At 35.1% G+C, this 19,469-nt stretch overlaps 1 protein-coding gene across 1 annotated transcript; it reads right to left on the bottom strand.

Annotated features, from left to right (window-relative positions):
• Positions 1 to 12,237: 12,237 nt before the first annotated feature.
• LOC141712974 (putative serine/threonine-protein kinase PBL7) lies at positions 12,238 to 17,353 on the bottom strand. Its single transcript, XM_074516133.1, has 5 exons — positions 16,688 to 17,353; positions 14,977 to 15,179; positions 14,611 to 14,800; positions 13,645 to 14,036; positions 12,238 to 12,827 (listed from the first exon to the last, which is right to left on the bottom strand). The coding sequence occupies exons 1-5, from the start codon at positions 16,890 to 16,892 to the stop codon at positions 12,387 to 12,389; spliced, it is 1,431 nt and encodes a 476-aa protein (XP_074372234.1). The 5' UTR covers positions 16,893 to 17,353; the 3' UTR covers positions 12,238 to 12,386.
• Between the last annotated feature and the right edge of the window lie 2,116 nt (positions 17,354 to 19,469).

Consider the following 19,469-nt stretch of genomic DNA (forward strand, 5'->3'; position numbering starts at 1 on the left):
TGATGATAGAGATACTTGCCTCAATAAGCTTTAACCGCTATTACTGGTTGACTTTGGTTCGACTTTGATCGTTTGGCTTTATCGTCAACCTACTATCCTATTCTCGATACAATCCCAACATTCAGACCTTTTGGTTGGAACTTTGTTGATCTCGACGTCTAATCACTAGATCGTTCCTAGTCCGATGTCACGTCTCGGGTCTTCCGTCTAAAACCTACAGGGTTGAAATACCCTAATTCAGATAATCGCTTAAGCTTACATCAAATTGTCATCCTATTCTACCCATACGATTTCATAACTGAATTCATATTTATATGTATTATCGAAATACACATAGCAGTTATGGTTCACATCTTCGAAATTCGGTTCGGTATTCATTTTCAGAAAATACGTATACTCGTCATTTTCAAAAACAGGGTAATCGATTATTTATAAATTATCTTGTCTAAATCGCAGTCCAGTTCATATAATATAATTGTATATGATTATTCGACGTTTCCGATAATTATAGGTTACGTTTCCGATATTTCGGAATTAATTTCCCGAAAATCGGACAGCGTCTCCTTTGTTTATCGGCCTACCCGTCGAAATCAAATCGACGTCAAATCACAACACAACAATCAATCCAATCCATCATTCGCAATCCCAATCACCGACACAATTCAATTATTAACTATTTTTATTCGTATTTTTATTCATATTTTATTACATACAAACATCCAAATATTATAATCAAACACCAGATAATTCACCAAAAATTCATATAATATTCACATAATAATCACATATTGATTTAAATAATTATACGATATTTCCCAGATGTTACATCCTTCCCCCCTTAAAAGGATTCTGTCCTCAGAATCACGCTAAGGAATAATACTAATATTTTTCAAGTATATAACTTTCATTTTCTCAGGTTAATCTCTCAACCTCATAATTTTTCATAACTTTAACGTATAATACCAATCTTTCCTTTATCGCCTCTTGCTAATATCATATTTTATTTATTGTTTGCATAACTCAATTCAACTCTCCATCTTATATATATATACTGGAGCTAACCTACTCCTTCTGAATATCTACAGATAAACGCCTTATGAATGCGCTGTATGGGTAACGGTGAAGCCAACTCACTTCTACTTATCATGTCTATTTACTACTTAGGAGGAACAACATAACACATCTTAATTCTCTTTTTCTTTCTAATTTTAACAATTTGCGATTATGCACCTTCTATTTTCCTGACTGTTCAACTTTACTACTCACGTATTCTTATTTCAGTGACCAATAACCTGCAGCTCTGATACCAAACTGTAACACCCCAAATCCGGGGTCAAGATTTGGTGTCACTAAACAATCCTTACTTAGAATAAAGAAATAAATAAATAAATAAATAACCCCTTGAATCCGGATCGTTTACAGGTTATGGTATGAAACAAGAATCTAATCTTCTACAACTTACAACAACTAATATACAATTGTAAATACCTCTGAACTAATGCTCGAATCATATTCTTCTAACTTCTTCAACCTCTCGCAGCGGAGATTTCTCGAACTTCTGCTGTCTATCTAAGCTATTCATTTGTATCCTTATCTGTTTCTGGCAGAAATAAGAATTGACAAAGCAAGAGTGAGCCAAAAATGCCCAGCAAGTATATAATTTGAGTCTTAAACATTAATTTCAAAGAAAACTTTCAGACAAAATTTCTGAAATATTTTGAAGAGTAAAACACGAAATCATTTAAAGGATATACTTTATCAACTTAAAATCAATTTGATTTGCATTGCTATAAATCACAAAGGACATAATGACATTTTTGTCAGAGCTTTTAGAGATTGCGTGTTTTCAAAATAGCTTCTGGTATCATCTCATAATTGAGCAATGGATGCAATAACTATTCATAAAACGACGTTCAAGAAATTCCTAACTATTCAGTATCCATCATTATCGACTAAGTTTCCATAGACTTAGCCTGCTAAACCAGCCTGATAAGGACGGGTTGAATAATTAAGAAGATCTCAATTCATTCGAGATCCTAACTATCACTGAGCAACTAATGCTGCAGCAACAATCTGAACCTCGAATATATTTAGAAACATTGTAATTTCCCGAAACTGAGGGCTAAGAAAGAATAACTTTAACCCATAATCACATTTTATTTCAAGAGGGAATGCCGTTAATGGCGATCAACAATAAATTGGACTGAACACTAGAAACCAACATATGCACTATAACCTGCTGATCAGTCAGGAGATAGTGCGGATCTATACCCAACTGCATAGACCCAACCAACATTAGGAGTACTCAGGCAACTATGGCCTAAAGGGTCCGGTCCATCTCCGGTCCATAGGATCCAGCTCATCACTGGTCCTTATATATATATATATATAGTAACCATCCAGTCCGTGGAGTATTTTGATGTCAAATCACTTTGGGTACTTGCTCAAGAGAGCCATCGATGATAAAGAAATAATAGTGAAAGGAACTTGCATAAATAAGAGTAATTGCAGCGAAATATAAAACAGTTAACTATTCTGAACTTAGAATAGGAGCGAATAAATATTTGCAGTATTTAAGGAGAAAGGTTAGGAATACTTGCAGTATTTAAAAGAAAGTTCGGGAATACTTGCATAAACAGAATTATTTAATTCAGCGATATGTTTATCGATTCTAAACTGAGAATAGGGAAAGCAATACTTGCATGGTAAAATTTAAAATAAATATCACTTGAACAATAAGTGATGATAGAGATACTTGCCTCAATAAGCTTTAACCGCTATTACTGGTTGACTTTGGTTCGACTTTGATCGTTTGGCTTTATCGTCAACCTACTATCCTATTCTCGATACAATCCCAACATTCAGACCTTTTGGTTGGAACTTTGTTGATCTCGACGTCTAATCACTAGATCGTTCCTAGTCCGATGTCACGTCTCGGGTCTTCCGTCTAAAACCTACAGGGTTGAAATACCCTAATTCAGATAATCGCTTAAGCTTACATCAAATTGTCATCCTATTCTACCCATACGATTTCATAACTGAATTCATATTTATATGTATTATCGAAATACACATAGCAGTTATGGTTCACATCTTCGAAATTCGGTTCGGTATTCATTTTCAGAAAATACGTATACTCGTCATTTTCAAAAACAGGGTAATCGATTATTTATAAATTATCTTGTCTAAATCGCAGTCCAGTTCATATAATATAATTGTATATGATTATTCGACGTTTCCGATAATTATAGGTTACGTTTCCGATATTTCGGAATTAATTTCCCGAAAATCGGACAGCGTCTCCTTTGTTTATCGGCCTACCCGTCGAAATCAAATCGACGTCAAATCACAACACAACAATCAATCCAATCCATCATTCGCAATCCCAATCACCGACACAATTCAATTATTAACTATTTTTATTCGTATTTTTATTCATATTTTATTACATACAAACATCCAAATATTATAATCAAACACCAGATAATTCACCAAAAATTCATATAATATTCACATAATAATCACATATTGATATAAATAATTATACGATATTTCCCAGATGTTACAACCGAGGTCCCAAACACATGGCACGTGGCTCGTCTAAGGAAATTCTACCAGTAGTTAAAAGGTGCACATCCCGGAATCATCTCTTTACTAGAGATGCATTGTTTTTATTTCCCAAATAAGAGATTTTAAATTTGTATCTACTTATCCTGGAATGTAATCATTATCAGATTTTTATTGAAATGAAATACCATATTTTGATCATCCCAAAACTTAGAATAACTTCATTCTTGTGATTAGATTACAACTATTATTTGCATACCAAAATGCATGATTACTTACTTTAATTTAGCACAGTCCATGTGCACTGAGAAAATTTTCTCAATTTTAAAGTTTACACTCCTACCCGGGGTTGAATAAGCACAGTCCATGTGAACTTAGAAAAGTTTTCCTATTTTAAAAATTTTATACCCTTACCCGGGTTACAATAAGCACAATCCATGTGCACTTAGAAAATATTCTCAATTTTAAAGTTTGCACTCCTACCCAGGGTCCAATAAGCACAGTCCATGTGCACTTAGAAAATTTTCAATATTTTAAAAATTTTATACCCCTTCCCGAGGTCGAATAAACACAGTCCATGTGCACTTGGAAAAAAAATTCGGTTTTAAATTTTATACCCCTACCCGAGGTCAATTAAGCACAGTCCATGTGCACTTAGAAAATTTTCTCAATTTTAAAGTTTACACTCCTACCCAGGGTTAAATAAGCAAAATGCATGCGCACTTCAAAATTTTTATCATTGTTAAAATTTATACCTCTACCCGGGGTTTATCAAAACACAGACCATGTGTTAGAAAAATTTCCAAACGTCAAAAGTTTTAACCCAAAACTATAAGAATGCAAAACAGAATTGCATAAAACAAAACATAAATTCAAAAGTCCTGGGTAATCCAGCCCAGGGCAAATCCAAGAATGCTGGAGTTCCCCGGAAACTGGCCAAGACCTCATCCAGAGTCAGCCTAGTATTAAAGTGTCCTTCAACTTCTGATTCTCCTCCCGCATAGACATCACCGCCGCATCCGCCTGAGCCTGCATTGCCCGGAGCTCATCCAAAATTTTCTTGTGCGTAGCATTTTCCCTAGCATTTTCAGCTTTCACATTCTTGAGCTCCCGGGCCAAGTTCTCACCCTCGGTCTTGCATGCCTCCCCAACGTCGGCTTCAGCCTTCAGATTCCGGGCAATCGCCACGAGAGCCGCAATTCTTGAGTTAGCATGCAATAAAATAAACTGTCAAGGAATGAAATGGATAGTTGTAGATAAAAAAAGACAAGTACTATTAAAATAACTTACAGCCGTCACATTCTCCTGCATACCGACTTGGAAGTTCTCAAACGGTTCCCTCCGGTACTGCCTCATTTCGGCGGTTGTAGCATAGTTTTCAAAGAGCTCCTTTCTCCGAGTCTCCGGAGTAAAACTAGCCAGCAATGCCTTGAGCATCTCCGGGGTATCCGGAGCCAATTCAGTAGCAATATGTTTAGAGTCCCAACTCCCGGAACCCTCGGCTTCTTCAGTACCCTCCTCGGGAACTGTCTTTCTCTTCGTGTGCTCTCCCTCATTCTCCTTCTCCTTTTCCCTCGGGGGCTCAACAACCTGAACACTAGTCCTTCCCGAGTTCACAGCAACAACATTACCTGACCCAAAACCCCCAACACCACTACCCATATCATTCCTCTTCTTGCCTTTCCCGGCTTTCAAACTGTTCATCCCTCCAATCCTCTTGCAACGAGCAGCAAGGTCTTTTAACTGAGCAGCCATGTTGTTCAGGTAGAGGAGAAGTTTCGAGATACCTAAAATGCAACCAAATTAAACATAAGCCCCAGATTCAAATGAGATATTAAATAATGGAAATGCTAAATAGCAAGGTTTAACAACTTACAGCTGGTAACATGCATCTCAACATTATTATTAAAAGTGTATCGGGTTCACTGCCCTCCGAGTGCCCCACAGAAGGAATAGACCATCGTGAGGGATCCTTCCCTGAGCTTTTGGACCGAATGTCTATCTGTTTTTAATTCAAGTTTATAGAGGGGCATGAACTCCAAGTCCCCACCCCGGATAAAAATAAACTCCCGGTGCCACCCCTTAAGTGAATTTAACATACTATTTGGAAGCACCATCTTATGGGACTGATAACCACAGTACTCTATCCGGGCCAAAAACTCATATAACGGTTTACTTATGGATTTTTATTTCCAAGATGTGATGAAAAAGTCTGAAGGTAAGGGAGGTAATTTTTGGCGTGGTAGTAGGCCAAAAACCAACTGATCCACTTAATAGAGTTGGGGGCCAACTAAGTGAAGGGGATCCTGTAAACATCCTGGCACTAGGCCTTGATAGACTGGTGTAACCTAGGCGCATACCCCGGAGGTGCTCAAAAGGGATCTCAACATAGCCCCCGATCAGCCTATGGTATACACGCTCGTGCGGCTCTAACCTTCTCCGCTCAAAGTCCTCCTTGAGGTTAAACGCATGCCTAAGTGCACCATCTACCTTGGCGTCAGTAGACCACTCTCCATTGTATTTGTAAACCAGCCACACTCATATCTAATCCCCGGAGCATTAAAAAATAACTTATCAAGAGCAACCTCATCGTATGGCTCCCTGCCATCCAAACCCTCCAAGCCCCTATACGCCTCGGAAAAATCATGATAATAAAAACCTAAAGGACGGGGATCTATTATACACTGTACAAAGTAATGGTTTACGTCCTCCCAGGACCCGTCTTTATTTGCTAACGTCCCCCGGGGCCCAGTACTAAGGTCTTCGCCAAAACTTGGACCGGTCTCTCAACACGAGGATGCATTTCTATGGATTCACTAGAAGTAAAAGAAGAGATGGGTTCTATTTTACCTATGAATTCGGGTCTATCCGGATTGTGCTTCTTAAGGTTAACAAGTTGTTTAAATAAGCTACCATGCATATACTAGATATACCTAATAACCCGGAGTCAATGCTAGACCCAAACCCAAAAACAAAAACAAAACAAACTCATAAACATTTTTTATGAAAATCAAAGGGCAAAAATCAGATCTACATAATATACATACAAATATAACCAAAAACATACAAAACAAGAACACTGTAACAACACCCCGGACTCAAACCGAACTACCAGAAGCAAAAACCCCATATTTTGCATACAAATCAAACAAATTCTACCATTTCCATCACACCAAACGCAATATCATAACAAAAAAATGCAGACAACTATAACTAGCAAAAACAAGACGACATGCTTCAAAAACTTGAAGAAACTAGTCAAATATTTAGAATACAATCGCATGTAAGATAAAAGCAAAGAATAACAGGGAAGAGAAGAATAAAACTTACAAAAAACATGAGAAAGGGTGAGGCTTCGACATGAAAGCTTCAAAATTCTCTGGTAAAGGCTTCAAAAACTCAGAAAGTACAAATGTTTGCTCTCGACTTTGTTTTTGTGTAAGAGAAAAAAGAAAGAGAAGAGGAGGATATTTATAGGCGAAAGTAGGGAATGGTGAAAAGTTTTGACGGGGCAGACAATGCGGCCACATGGCCACTCCTTATTCGCCTCGAAAATATAACTGTTGCAGTAGTTATTGTCATGCAGTCAAAATAACAATTACCCCACGGTAATTATGACCCGACGCGTCATTTTAGAAATAAAAAAGGGGGAGTTGGAAAAAAATCCACACAAATATTCATATATATATAATTCAAATCTAGTCGAATTCCAACAGGTTCCTGACACACCGGATAATAAGCCAAAAACTTTTCAGAGCCTAGTCAAATTAAGAACACCCCGTCCTTATCCATCTACCTATCATTATCCTATAAAATTTGAATTAAAGCCAAAAAGGCTAACCAAGTCAACCCCTGAGTCTCATATTCATAAGATCCCGGAATGAGGGAGCTACAAATCAAAGAAAACCCCCAAGTTTTTTTCTAACTAGTTCAAGGGACACCACCTTGGACATAAATCAAAGACTAACCAAGTCAACCCCAGTATCTCATATTCATAAGACCCCGGAGTTAGAGGCTACAAATCAAAGAAAAATCCCAAATTTTTCTTTTAAGTAGTTCAAGGGACCCTACCTTGGACACAAATTAAAGACTAACGAAGTCAACCCAAGCATCTCATATTCATAGCACCCCAGAGTTAGGGAAAACAAATCAAAGAAAAACCCCAAGTTTTCCTTTTAGAGTAATTCAAGGAACCCCACCTTGGACCCAAATCAAAGACTAACCAAGTCAACCCCAACACCTCATATTCATAAGACCCCGAAGTTAGGGTGCTACAAATTAAAGAAAAACCCCAAGTTTTTCTTCTAAGTGTAATTCAAGGAACCCCCACATTGAACACAAATCAAAAAGGTTACATAACAAACAAAACCTCCTCCCCCATCCGAGAAACCCGCATAGGGGAGTGGGAGGTAAATGAAAGTCCATGTTTGGTATAATTCCTATGAAAGCCCAATAAGAAGAGCCCAGGGTCCAGAATACAATAAGGGAAGGGTTCCCGGGCACGTGAAAGCATCCCTACCGCCCACGTCACCGTAATCTGGAACCTTCCAATGGTCCAAATCCGTGGACACGTTGACCCATAACAAACATCCACGCGTTCCCGAATCCAGCACACGTCAACGGTCCAGATTTAAGGTACAAACCCCCAAACCCTAATAGGAAGCCTGTAAAAGGCTGACCAAAAGGTATTTTGGGTATTACTCATTTCATTCTCCTACACACCTATACACAACCCATATTCATATCTACATAACTCATGTTTTATCCATCTTCTCCAAAACCATATCTTATTCTCACAGAGGTGCCGCCGAGATGCCACCCCCTCCGGTTCTGTTTTGTAGGAAATCAACCTAGAGCTAAACCTCAAACACCCACATTCCTACATAAATGGAGGTTGAGCCCGGATAGAGAAGGAGAGGACCCCGGGGAAAGATTGGAGTTATCATTACTAATCCAAAATCTATCACAAAGGTGATTATTACAAAAGCGCATCTAATGAAAGTGCAAAGGTCAATCTACTCCATATCTAATTACTCAAATTTAATACTCTCCAACTTGAACTCTTAGAAGAAACCTGAAATATTAAAAGAATGAGCGGCAAAGCCCATCAAGCAACTACCGTCCAACGGCTCAAAATAATATTTTCAACTTTTTTTCAAAACACAGTTTAGACATGCGACAAATAACATAGATCACATAGGGTTGCACAAGTATTTGATAACAAAGATAACAAAATATATTCTCTATAAAAAGGATAAAAATAAATCACACAATATATTCTATAATCCACATCATCGAAATTACTAATCAATCAATAAATCTTAATAACAAATTCTTATTATTAGTCCCACAGCCCTAAATGACACCTTATGCCACACTTTGCCAGTGTCCCGCATCTTATACTTTATCTCACAATTCCCAACTGACTGGGTTATTATTCTTCTTCGATGAGGGGCTAGTTTATGTCCCTCGTCAAGTGAAACCGAAGTTTTACAAAGTATAGACGTGTTCCAGAATGTACAAAAACTAGTTCTACGTTCTATATATCACACTACCCAGTGATCGGATTCTAATTCTTATATTGCACATGATTAAGACTCAGGATTTCTTTTAATTTATTTTTTATCAGTCTTTAATTCGATATCATAGTTACGATAATCAAATGAAATATACGAGCATATGAATAAAACAATATAAGAAATATTACACAATAATACATAGCAACGAAAAGTTACTTACTAAACAAATACCAACATTTAAGCCAACAATATATACGGAGCAACGAATAATCAGTTACAGAACACATATGCAAACAAATAATACAAAGCAACATGAAGTTACTTATTAAATAATTAGGAACACGTGATCAAAAAATGTTACACAATAACGCGGACTAACGAATAATCACTTAGGTCAATCTTGCAAATCAAATAATCCCCGTTAGAATACACAATCAATCCTTAATAATCCATCACAGACGAAACATCTTCAATCTTGAACTTCTCCATGATTACAATTTTATTCAGATTCCAGTTTAGCCCTTTTGAACCTCTGAACGATATTTTCTTGAAAAACACAAATCACGAAAGTTGCAGAGAATGAAAAGACCTTTCTGAAAAGTTCAGAATCAACCAGTTCTGAGTTATGATGAATTTTCTACGTATTTTACAAGATTGATGATTTATGTGTGTAAAAGACCTACGAGTTTTATGAATAAAAACGAGGAGAATTTGAGATAAGTTTTCAATCAATCTTGCTAAAGTTTTTTAAATTATGTGTTACGTGTGTATATTTAAGTATCAAAAACTGGGTTAAGTGGTGATATATTTGATAGTATTATATGTGATAGTATATGTATCGATGTATATATGTGTTGTCTATACGATAATTTTGGATCTCTGATTTATGTCATGATTTGTGAAAATATCGAATAAGAATCTAGGACTGTAATCATCGGATTGTACAGTGACAGTTTTCTTAAAAATTAGCACCGTTATTACCGGGTTGTAGTGGACGTGGCATGAATTATGGGTTTACAGTTATTGTTGTTATGTGATTATCTATATTGTATGCATCAAATAAGAATATGAAAGTTTATTGAAAGTGTTTATTTTGTATATTGTATCATATAATTTATCGTATTTTGTTATATATGTATCTGTAGTTTGGCCCACTGGTTGGATCGATTCGTTTCTTACAATTCTCTTACTCAACTGTAGGGCTGAGGAAAAACGAACCGAAACCGAAAAACCGAACCGACCCGAAAAATTTCGGTTCGATTTGGTTTGAGGTTTTTTTAAAAATTTCGGTTATTTCGGTTTAAACAGAAATAAAATCGGTTCGGTTCGGTTTCTCAAAATATTGGTTCGGTTTTAACCGAATTAACCGAATTATATAGATATATAAATTTTAAATATATTTTATACATATAATATAATTTAGTAAATATTAAATAAAACAGACCAGTCGAACAGATGACACTCATATAGTATATTTGCGCCTACCGGATATATTAGAGTCGATGTATTTTTTAATCCTGCTTACTTTGCAATGTTAATTTTAGAGAACAAGCTACTGAGTTAATTACATACCATTATTTCTAATACTTGAAGTCTGTTCTGTTGGATTACTAAACTGAAGACATAGAGTCATGATTGCATGTTTTTGTAAACTTAAGCATGACTCTGAATCATTTGATATTTTAATTTGTAGTTTTTTACTGATGATTTAAATTAAATTACAATTTGCATTTTTTTATTTTAACTTCTCAAAATTATTTTTTGTTTCCTTTTTATTAGATCTTGTAAATGGTTTCTATTATTTATCTTCCTTTTTTAACTCTCAATTTTGAATTTGCTGTAAAACGCAATTTTATTGTGTTTGTAGAAACAAGAATTTTAGATATTTCGGTTTTTATAAACCGAACTAAATAAACCAAAATATTTCGGTTCGGTTACAAAAAAAATCAGCTATTCAATTTTCGGTTAATTTGGTTCGGTTCGGTTTCTGACCGAACCGACCGAATGCTCAGCCCTACTCGACTGTATGACTCATTACTTATAATTTTCAGGTTTCGTGTAAAATTCAAGTTGGATAGGATTGGGTTTAAGATTTTGATTATTTTTCCCTGCAATAACAATAATGCAAAGCAATTTCTCCCTATTTTCGATCTATCATAAATCTTAAATAATCATGCTCATGCTCATGCTAAATGCACATGCTCTATTTATAGCATGTCAAGGATCTAGAGGTGTACACGGATCGGGTTAGGCGGTTTGGGAGAATTTAGCAACCCAACTCAATTAGTTCGGGTTTTCAAAATTTCAACCCAACCCAAACCGTTTAAATTTATAACCCAAACCAATTTGTATACTTCGGTTTGGTTCGGTTTGGATCGGTTTGATCGGTTTATTAAATATACAAAATTAATATAAAAAACTATAATAAAATATAAGGTTTTAAAGTTTAAAACACTTGAAAATAGTTCAAAACAATATTACAATCCTCCATATTGAATAGTCTTAAGCATCTAATTTTCGACATCAAAAGTACTAATAATATTACTTACGCTTTAAATATTGGAATGAATCATTAATGCAAAAAATATAAAACTAATCAAACATCTATTGTTGTTACGAAATGAACTATGAACACGGAGGTTATAAGTTACATTTAGAGTTAGAGATATATGGATCTATGTAAATGGGCTAAACATAATTTTGGATTAATTTATTAGCATGTACATATATATTTTAATCGGGCTGGGTTGGATTGGTTTAAAATTATCGAAAAACATATCCAACCCAATTAAATCGGGTTGACATTTTTTCAACCCAACTATATATCGGGTTGAAAAAAATCGGTTTGGTTCGGCTGAAATAGGATCGGTTCGGTTTGGATTGGTCGGTTGGCCAAACCGTATACACCCCTATCAGGATCCATGGTCTGTGAGTCCAGGGTTCGACTCCGGCTAGGACCTTTCATTCCCTGCTTTCATGTAGGATGGGGCAACTGCGCAAATCCCAAGCTTAACACCTAAATATAAAATCTTTAAGTACATGGATGTTGAGAATGGAAAAGAGCATGGATAGGATGGGTTAATTTCCAATTGTATATGCTTTAGGCATTTAAATATTTTAACCTGCAGGTATAAACAACACTCTACAAATATAGCAAAAACGGTCCATTACTCCATTTATAGTGCCAGAATGACATGGCTATTGTATGTTCATTCAATGGGCTATGTTCTAACGTAAAAAAAAAGGATATGTTCTACTATGATAGCTCTACTCCTGCCTCTCTATTCTATAACACACTACTCACCTACTCGAAACATCAAATTGATTTTCTACAAATTGTTGCCTCTTCTCTCTCCAAGTCTCTCCCCACATCTTTGCCTCCGCAACAGCTCGCTGGCGTTCTCGTTCCTTGTTTACCTTTTCTCTTTCCACATCCTCACTAATATTAACAGTTTCCACGACTTTCATGTTTCTTTCTGGCTCTCTCTCGGCGGTACCAAGTCCGTCACTTCCAGGACTATAATTACGAGTACCATCTTTTTCGTGTTCATACTTATGAGAAGACAGGTAATCTATTGCTTGTACCACCTCTCTGATACCAGGCCGAGCACGTGATTCTTCTTGGACACACATTAGGGCCACCTCTATAGCCCTTCGTACACTGGACCGTGGAAACTGACCTTTCAGACGAGGATCTGCCAGTTTAACAAAGTCCCTTCGATCTCTCAACAACGGACGTGCCTTTACAAAAATTAAAAGATTAATATAAAAACAAGTGAGAACCTCAAAACTCGTCATAACTCGCAAAATATACCAATCATAAAATATTCAAGATATAGTCATGAACTTGTACATAGCCAAAAGCAGGATATAATATTTTCACATAGTTACTACTAGTTCCTTTATAATGCATACACCTAACACACACAACTGTGCACTGTTGTCATAATTAGGAACATAAAATATATATCCAGTTATAAACACCTCCCCTGTGATCATCTCATTAAAATCGAAACTAATTTTTAATTTTTTATTCCATTTGAGGATTTCATAGAATAAATATCAGAGCTGCAGACATCATAAATATGCAACAAGAGGATGCGTAGATGATAAAAAGATAATTTTGGTTGAGTAACAATAATTTGATAATTTTGGTTAAGTAACAATAAAAAAGTACAATTTGATTTGTTGATACTCGGAACTAAACTGAAGTCCATATATCAAATCTGCCAAGGAATGTAACCCCTATATTACTTAAATAAAAATTGTTTAAATTTTCTTGTGACTGTCACATTAGTAAAAAACACTGTTCTCTGATTCCTTTATTTTTTTGTAGAGACAGCAATAGAAACAGGGATCAAGAGTAAGGAGCACAAACATGAAATCAGAAATGGTTGCCAAATTAGTTAAAGGAATCTGTCAAATCTCAAACCACGCCAAACCTTGGACAATCGGGAGGTATATAAGCATCTAAAAACAGATATCAAGAGTAAGGATCATAAGCATGTGGACAGTTGGGAGGTATATATATAAGAATCTAGAATTGTATTGAGTTTACCCATTGAACAATCATCTGGCTTTCACGCGGTTGAGTTGTATCTAATGCTCTGCGTCCAGTAATTAGCTCCAACAAGACCACCCCAAAACTATAGACGTCCGATCTCTTTGTCAGCTTTCCAGAAGTTCCATATTCAGGTGCACAGTATCCATGGGTTCCCATAACTCTAGTGGACACATGTGAATTACCATCTCTAGGGCCAAACTTTGCTAGCCCAAAATCAGAAAGTTTTGGATTGTACTCCGCATCCAGTAATATGTTTGATGATTTTAGGTCTCTGTATATAACTTGAGGTTTCGCATCATTGTGCAGGTAGTCCAGGCCTTTGGCTGCTCCATATGCTATTCTCATTCTTGCATTCCAGTTGGGCGGTTCCATATCAGACTCAAGATCTGTATAGCAATCAGAAAATTCATGTATAAACATTGTTTTAAACTATTCCGACAATGGTTCATACAGTTCGAAGATAAGCGCTTTTCGGTAATTGGTAATCATGTGAGTACGAATCTTTTGCTTTTTCGGTATATATATTTATAAAGCCAATATCTACTCTAAAAAATTGGATTGTAAATAACTCTAAAGTAGAAACAAAAGACAAATAATCTAGTCGTCCTTGGGGGCTTAGTATTTCCCTGGTCATGACATCAATGTCAAATATAGATACGGATAGTCTTTGTTGGTGGAATTAAAACTGCTTGCTTCACCTCTGAGAACTGTCACCCAACATGTTACAGATCACGAATATTTGGAAACAAGAATTGGGAGTCCTTACCACAATAGAAGATGTATGTCATTCAAGTTTAAAAGATTGTTATTTATTCATGCATTGTATTTCAACCAAATTACAAAAGCATCGACTCGGACCAATTCTTTACTGTTCTTAAATGAAAAAGGACAATAATAAATATTTGCATCTGCAGGGTGGTGCACTGAATTGTAAGATAGGAGATATCATTAGTGTCATACCGTGGAGGTGAGAATCCAGAGATCCTAAGGGCATATATTCATATACAAGAAGACGCTGGTCTCCCTCAGCACAGTACCCAATCATATTGACAAGGTTAGGGTGACGCAACAAGGATAGCATCAAAATCTCCACTAGAAACTCTTTGTCGCCTTGAACACCTTTCTCATTTAGTTTCTTAATAGCAACGACCTGCCACCAATTGGGAATCAAGTTATGTCTAGAAAATAAATCATCCACGTTTCACATCATAGAAACATAAAAAAAACAATAAACCTGCGTCAAGGACACAATTGAATTATACTTGTTCTTGGAGTTGGATGTATAGCAAAGCTTCTGTTATATAATTTTATATCTATTTGGCATACCTGACCAGATTTCTCCAATTTCCCTCTATATACCAGTCCAAAACCGCCTTCCCCGACAATGGACTCATTTCTGAAATTTTTTGTTGCACTAGCAAGCTCTCGGAAAGTGAATAACTGCGCATCACTTTTTGTCTTGATTTCGTTCTCTACAAGTGACCGTTCGAGATCTGGCTCCAAACCGGTTTTCTGTTCGACTTCAAGCCCTATAAAATAAACTATGTACATATGAAGCGGCTTTAAATTAAATGTGCATAGAACTGACAGGATCTATAAAAATGGATTCCTAGTTCATCAATTATGCTACCAGTACCAATGCCCCCGAAATCACAGAATAACGTTGAAAATGAGTCAAATAGGACATGAATATCTGCAAAAATGGAATGCTCTTGTACAGTCACCAATAACCGCTAATACTGATCTACCAGTGCTTGTTCTTGATCATAATGCACAATGAACAAAGCTAAATACTGGGGCGGATATAGAAGGGGGCTCAGGATGCTTCAACCTACCCCTCTACAGACTTTTTATTACTATAAATTTTTGTATTTCATTATTCAGCCCACCCCATTTATGATTCAGTACCTATATTTGAGTAGTACAAGATATATATAATTTTTTCTTCTTATAAATGAAGCCCCCTTCTCCGAAAATTCCTAGATGGCTAAATAGGTATAACTTATTAACCATGTCATATATTAATATGAAAATTTAAGTAGTAGAACTCATTTCAATTTGTCCCCTACTGTTGGATAAACCTTCTAGAAAACTTTGATCATGGTGCCTGCTCAAACCTTACCCGGGCAAGTGTGGGGAGCATTAACAAGTATAAAATCCAGTTACTGGTCTATAGTAATTGTTCATAATCTAAGATCCACTCAGTGGCTTCTACTATTACCATAAGAGTTTATTAATAAGATTTATTGCATCAACAAGGCTCTACCAAAACCGCTGAAAAAAGAAATTTGTGTTGGTGAAAGAGAGGGGATTACGGTGCAGGAGGTTGTGAGTTTGCAAATGATGAAGTTTTCAAAGATTTGGTTACTTAATATTGTATCGGGATTGGGGAGAAGTCTCGGTTCCCATATCAAGACTTAAGGTTTTGACTGAGTTTGTCATCCAACAAAGCCAGGATTCTGAACAACCAGCGCTAAAAAGGAATTATAGCTATTTTTGAATCCAGCAGGGCTTGATTTCTAATTTGACTTTGTAACCAAAATTGAATTTAAGGGGGGCACGAACTACTTATAAGCCCTTGGTTCTAAATTGAACCTATTTCCGTTATTTCAAGATTGACAAGCCTAAAATTAAAGATCCATGATCACAACTTTATGTCAAAAGTACTCATTCATCACCCCAGAGCCCAGAGGCACAACATAACTCAAATAATTGCACCCTTTCATGTATTTAAGGAATAAACTTTATGTCAGGAGGGCGATGAGATAGCTCAAATGATTAAAAGCTTATTTTTTATCTAGGTTCGATTCTTGTTCATCATTGAGATTTCAAGATTTGTTAGAACAGACAATCAATTATAAGGCATATAAGTCTAATTCGTCGAAAAAACAAAACAAAACTTGCAAAAACAAGCCAAGATTGTGCAAAATAGATCAAGAAACTAAATAGCAAATTTAAATATTAAAAAGAAAAAACCTAGTAAATTAAGGCGTGTTAAACACATGACATGCACGTGTAGATAAAGAGTTAAACTAACCAGAGGAATATTGGGCTTGGACGGTTACATGATGAGATAAATCGACTTGTTCTCTTTCGTCAACATTAACATTAACATTAACATTAACATGATCTTCCTCTTGATCATAACTCTTAAGCTTCAATCCTCTTTTACGCCCAAAACATGGACAAAAAACTACACTCTCTATCATACTTCTATATACTGACACTATAATACTATACATCTACATCATCTGACTAATAATAATAGTAAAAAATAACTTATTAGAAGAAGAGATGTAGAGTAAGAATTTAATACTTTTTTGCCGTGTGTATGTATATTTAAGGGAATTGAGGATTTTGTCTGGTTGAGACCTTACGCGGCGCCGAGAAATCACAAATTTCCCATCTCCGTACCTAGTGAGCAGTTTGCACACTTGTCTAACTTCTATAAACCACGTGTGTCTGTTACAAAACGGTGAGTACCAAAATATAACTTTGTTATGTTAATTTTTAAAAATTACGAATTTTTTAGTAGGCATCCATTAATAAGTTGGCTCGTAAAAAATAATTGGCTTCTTCTTTTTTTTAACGATGGACTCCTTTCATGCTAAAAAATTCCCATAAATCACAATAAGAAAAGTTTATCAAATTTCGTGATGTTAGATAATAAAAATATATTAAATTCGAGTTAAACTTGTGTAAATAATATCGTGGGTCAAGGTGTTTTTCTTGAACATCATATATTACTTTATGGATTATAACTAAATCGGAGATCTCACGAAAAAAGTCACCCTATCCTTTGAAATATACGTACATCTTGTTGAAATATTTAAATAAGATCATGAAAAAAATCTCTCTCACACTTTGAGAGTTTAGAGTGACTGATTTCTTAATATAGTATCAGAACTCAACCTGAACTCAACCTGACAGAGGACTCTGATCCCGGCCACCTTCAATATCCCGGCCACCTTCAATATTTTTCACAATTTCTAGTGGCACGAAAGGCAAATTAATGCCCAAAAGATGGATGCCCGTGTTCCATATTTCGAGTCATAAATGGGCTTTCGAGTGAGGGGAGTGTTAGAATCCTAATATAAGACTATCTTAAATCCTGTGTGATACACGAGTTCCGTTAATATTTAATTTTTTTATATATTCTGTTATATTATAATTTTAAAATTATTTATATAAATATATATTAATAAATTTATAAAAAAATAATAGGATAACCTGTGATCGTAGTTTAGTAGGATAAGTATACTATATCCGGTACTTTAACAATTTAGTAGTTTAACAGATATATAACAATTTTTTTTTATATAATATGATAAGCTGTGGTTGTAATTTAGTAGGATAAGTAGACTATGTGTGTAGTATTTTTATAATTTAGTAGTATAGCATATATATAATACTACTTATTTATTTTTTTAATAACCAAAATTAAGTAATAACCGTTAAACCAAATTATACCTCATTCCGGTTATTATAGTATAGTATAGATTAGGGAAAGGTCTTCCTCTAATATCTCGAGATTTTAGAGTGACTGACACATCTAACCTTCTTCAGAAAAACTGTTGTAAGCGGTATATTGATTATGTTTACTTTGATTTGGTTTAATGTGTCGATAAACCCTTTAATTTATTATCTCTTCAATATATTAAAAGAGGATTACGGACAAATTGAGTCATTCTAATGATTGTGAAATTACAGTTTTACCCTGTATGTTAAAAAATGCAGTTTTGCCCTTTATGTTAAAAAATTATTAAAAATATCATCCTTACACAATTTTAGTTAAAAATAAGCAGAATTAGTATATTCACTAGGAATCGAACCCCTTACCTCCTACTTATTAATTTTATGTTGCTACCATATGTGTTACATAAAATTTTTATTTTATTTTAAAATTCTTATTTGATAAGTCATATTCTCTCTTTTTATCAAATTCTCTTTTTATAATTTTAATTTATGAGTAAATAAAATACTTATTTATATTATTTATTAATGTCATTTCATTTTTTTAATTTAGTTATAATAGTTTTATATATATTAAAAGAGACCTATGGGCAAATTGAGTCACATTAATGGCTGTGAAATGAACATTAGCAAAGGAAAACTAGCAAAGCTGAATGAGAAATATGGTTCAGTTACCAAAAATTTTGTCTCAGGAGAATCAAGTAAAACCAAGGATGCAAGGAAAGTGAATATAGGGCATCTGTCAATGAAGCAATTGAATGACATGTTGGAAATGATTAAGATCAAAGAAGAATCAAAAAGGAAAATAAACATGAATGGGAAAGTAGGGATTACGAAACATAACAACTATACACCTGATAAGTATGCACCTAGAAAAATATGTGTGAAATATAGTAGTGTTAATCATTTATATACTAATTGCAAGTCTGTTATGAATCCAACCATGTATGCACCTCATTTTCTGCCTAACATGCCTATGACACCTATGCATGCCATGCATGTTATGCCACCACAGAATTCACTTGCACATTATGCTAATATGTCATTTGCACAAAATTTTTATTAAGCTGCATTCAATATGCCACAAATGCGATATAACATGTCTGTCTGGATTAACATATTTGCACATCCTATGCCATATCATGTTATTAACAATGTGTTTAATGAATCTCAAACTAATCATGGTTTTCAAAGATCTAGTGTATGATAAAGGTTGATCTTGAATTACCTGAGTCTAGTGGTGCAAAGTCCAAGAAAACTAAAAGGAAGGCTAAGAAGGCAGGCCCCAAGGAAACTTGGGTACCAAAATTAACTTGATTTGGTGTTGATGTATGAAGGGAAATATA

This window comes from Apium graveolens, chromosome 3 (genome assembly GCF_009905375.1).
Source record: "Apium graveolens cultivar Ventura chromosome 3, ASM990537v1, whole genome shotgun sequence".
NCBI lineage: Eukaryota > Viridiplantae > Streptophyta > Magnoliopsida > Apiales > Apiaceae > Apium > Apium graveolens.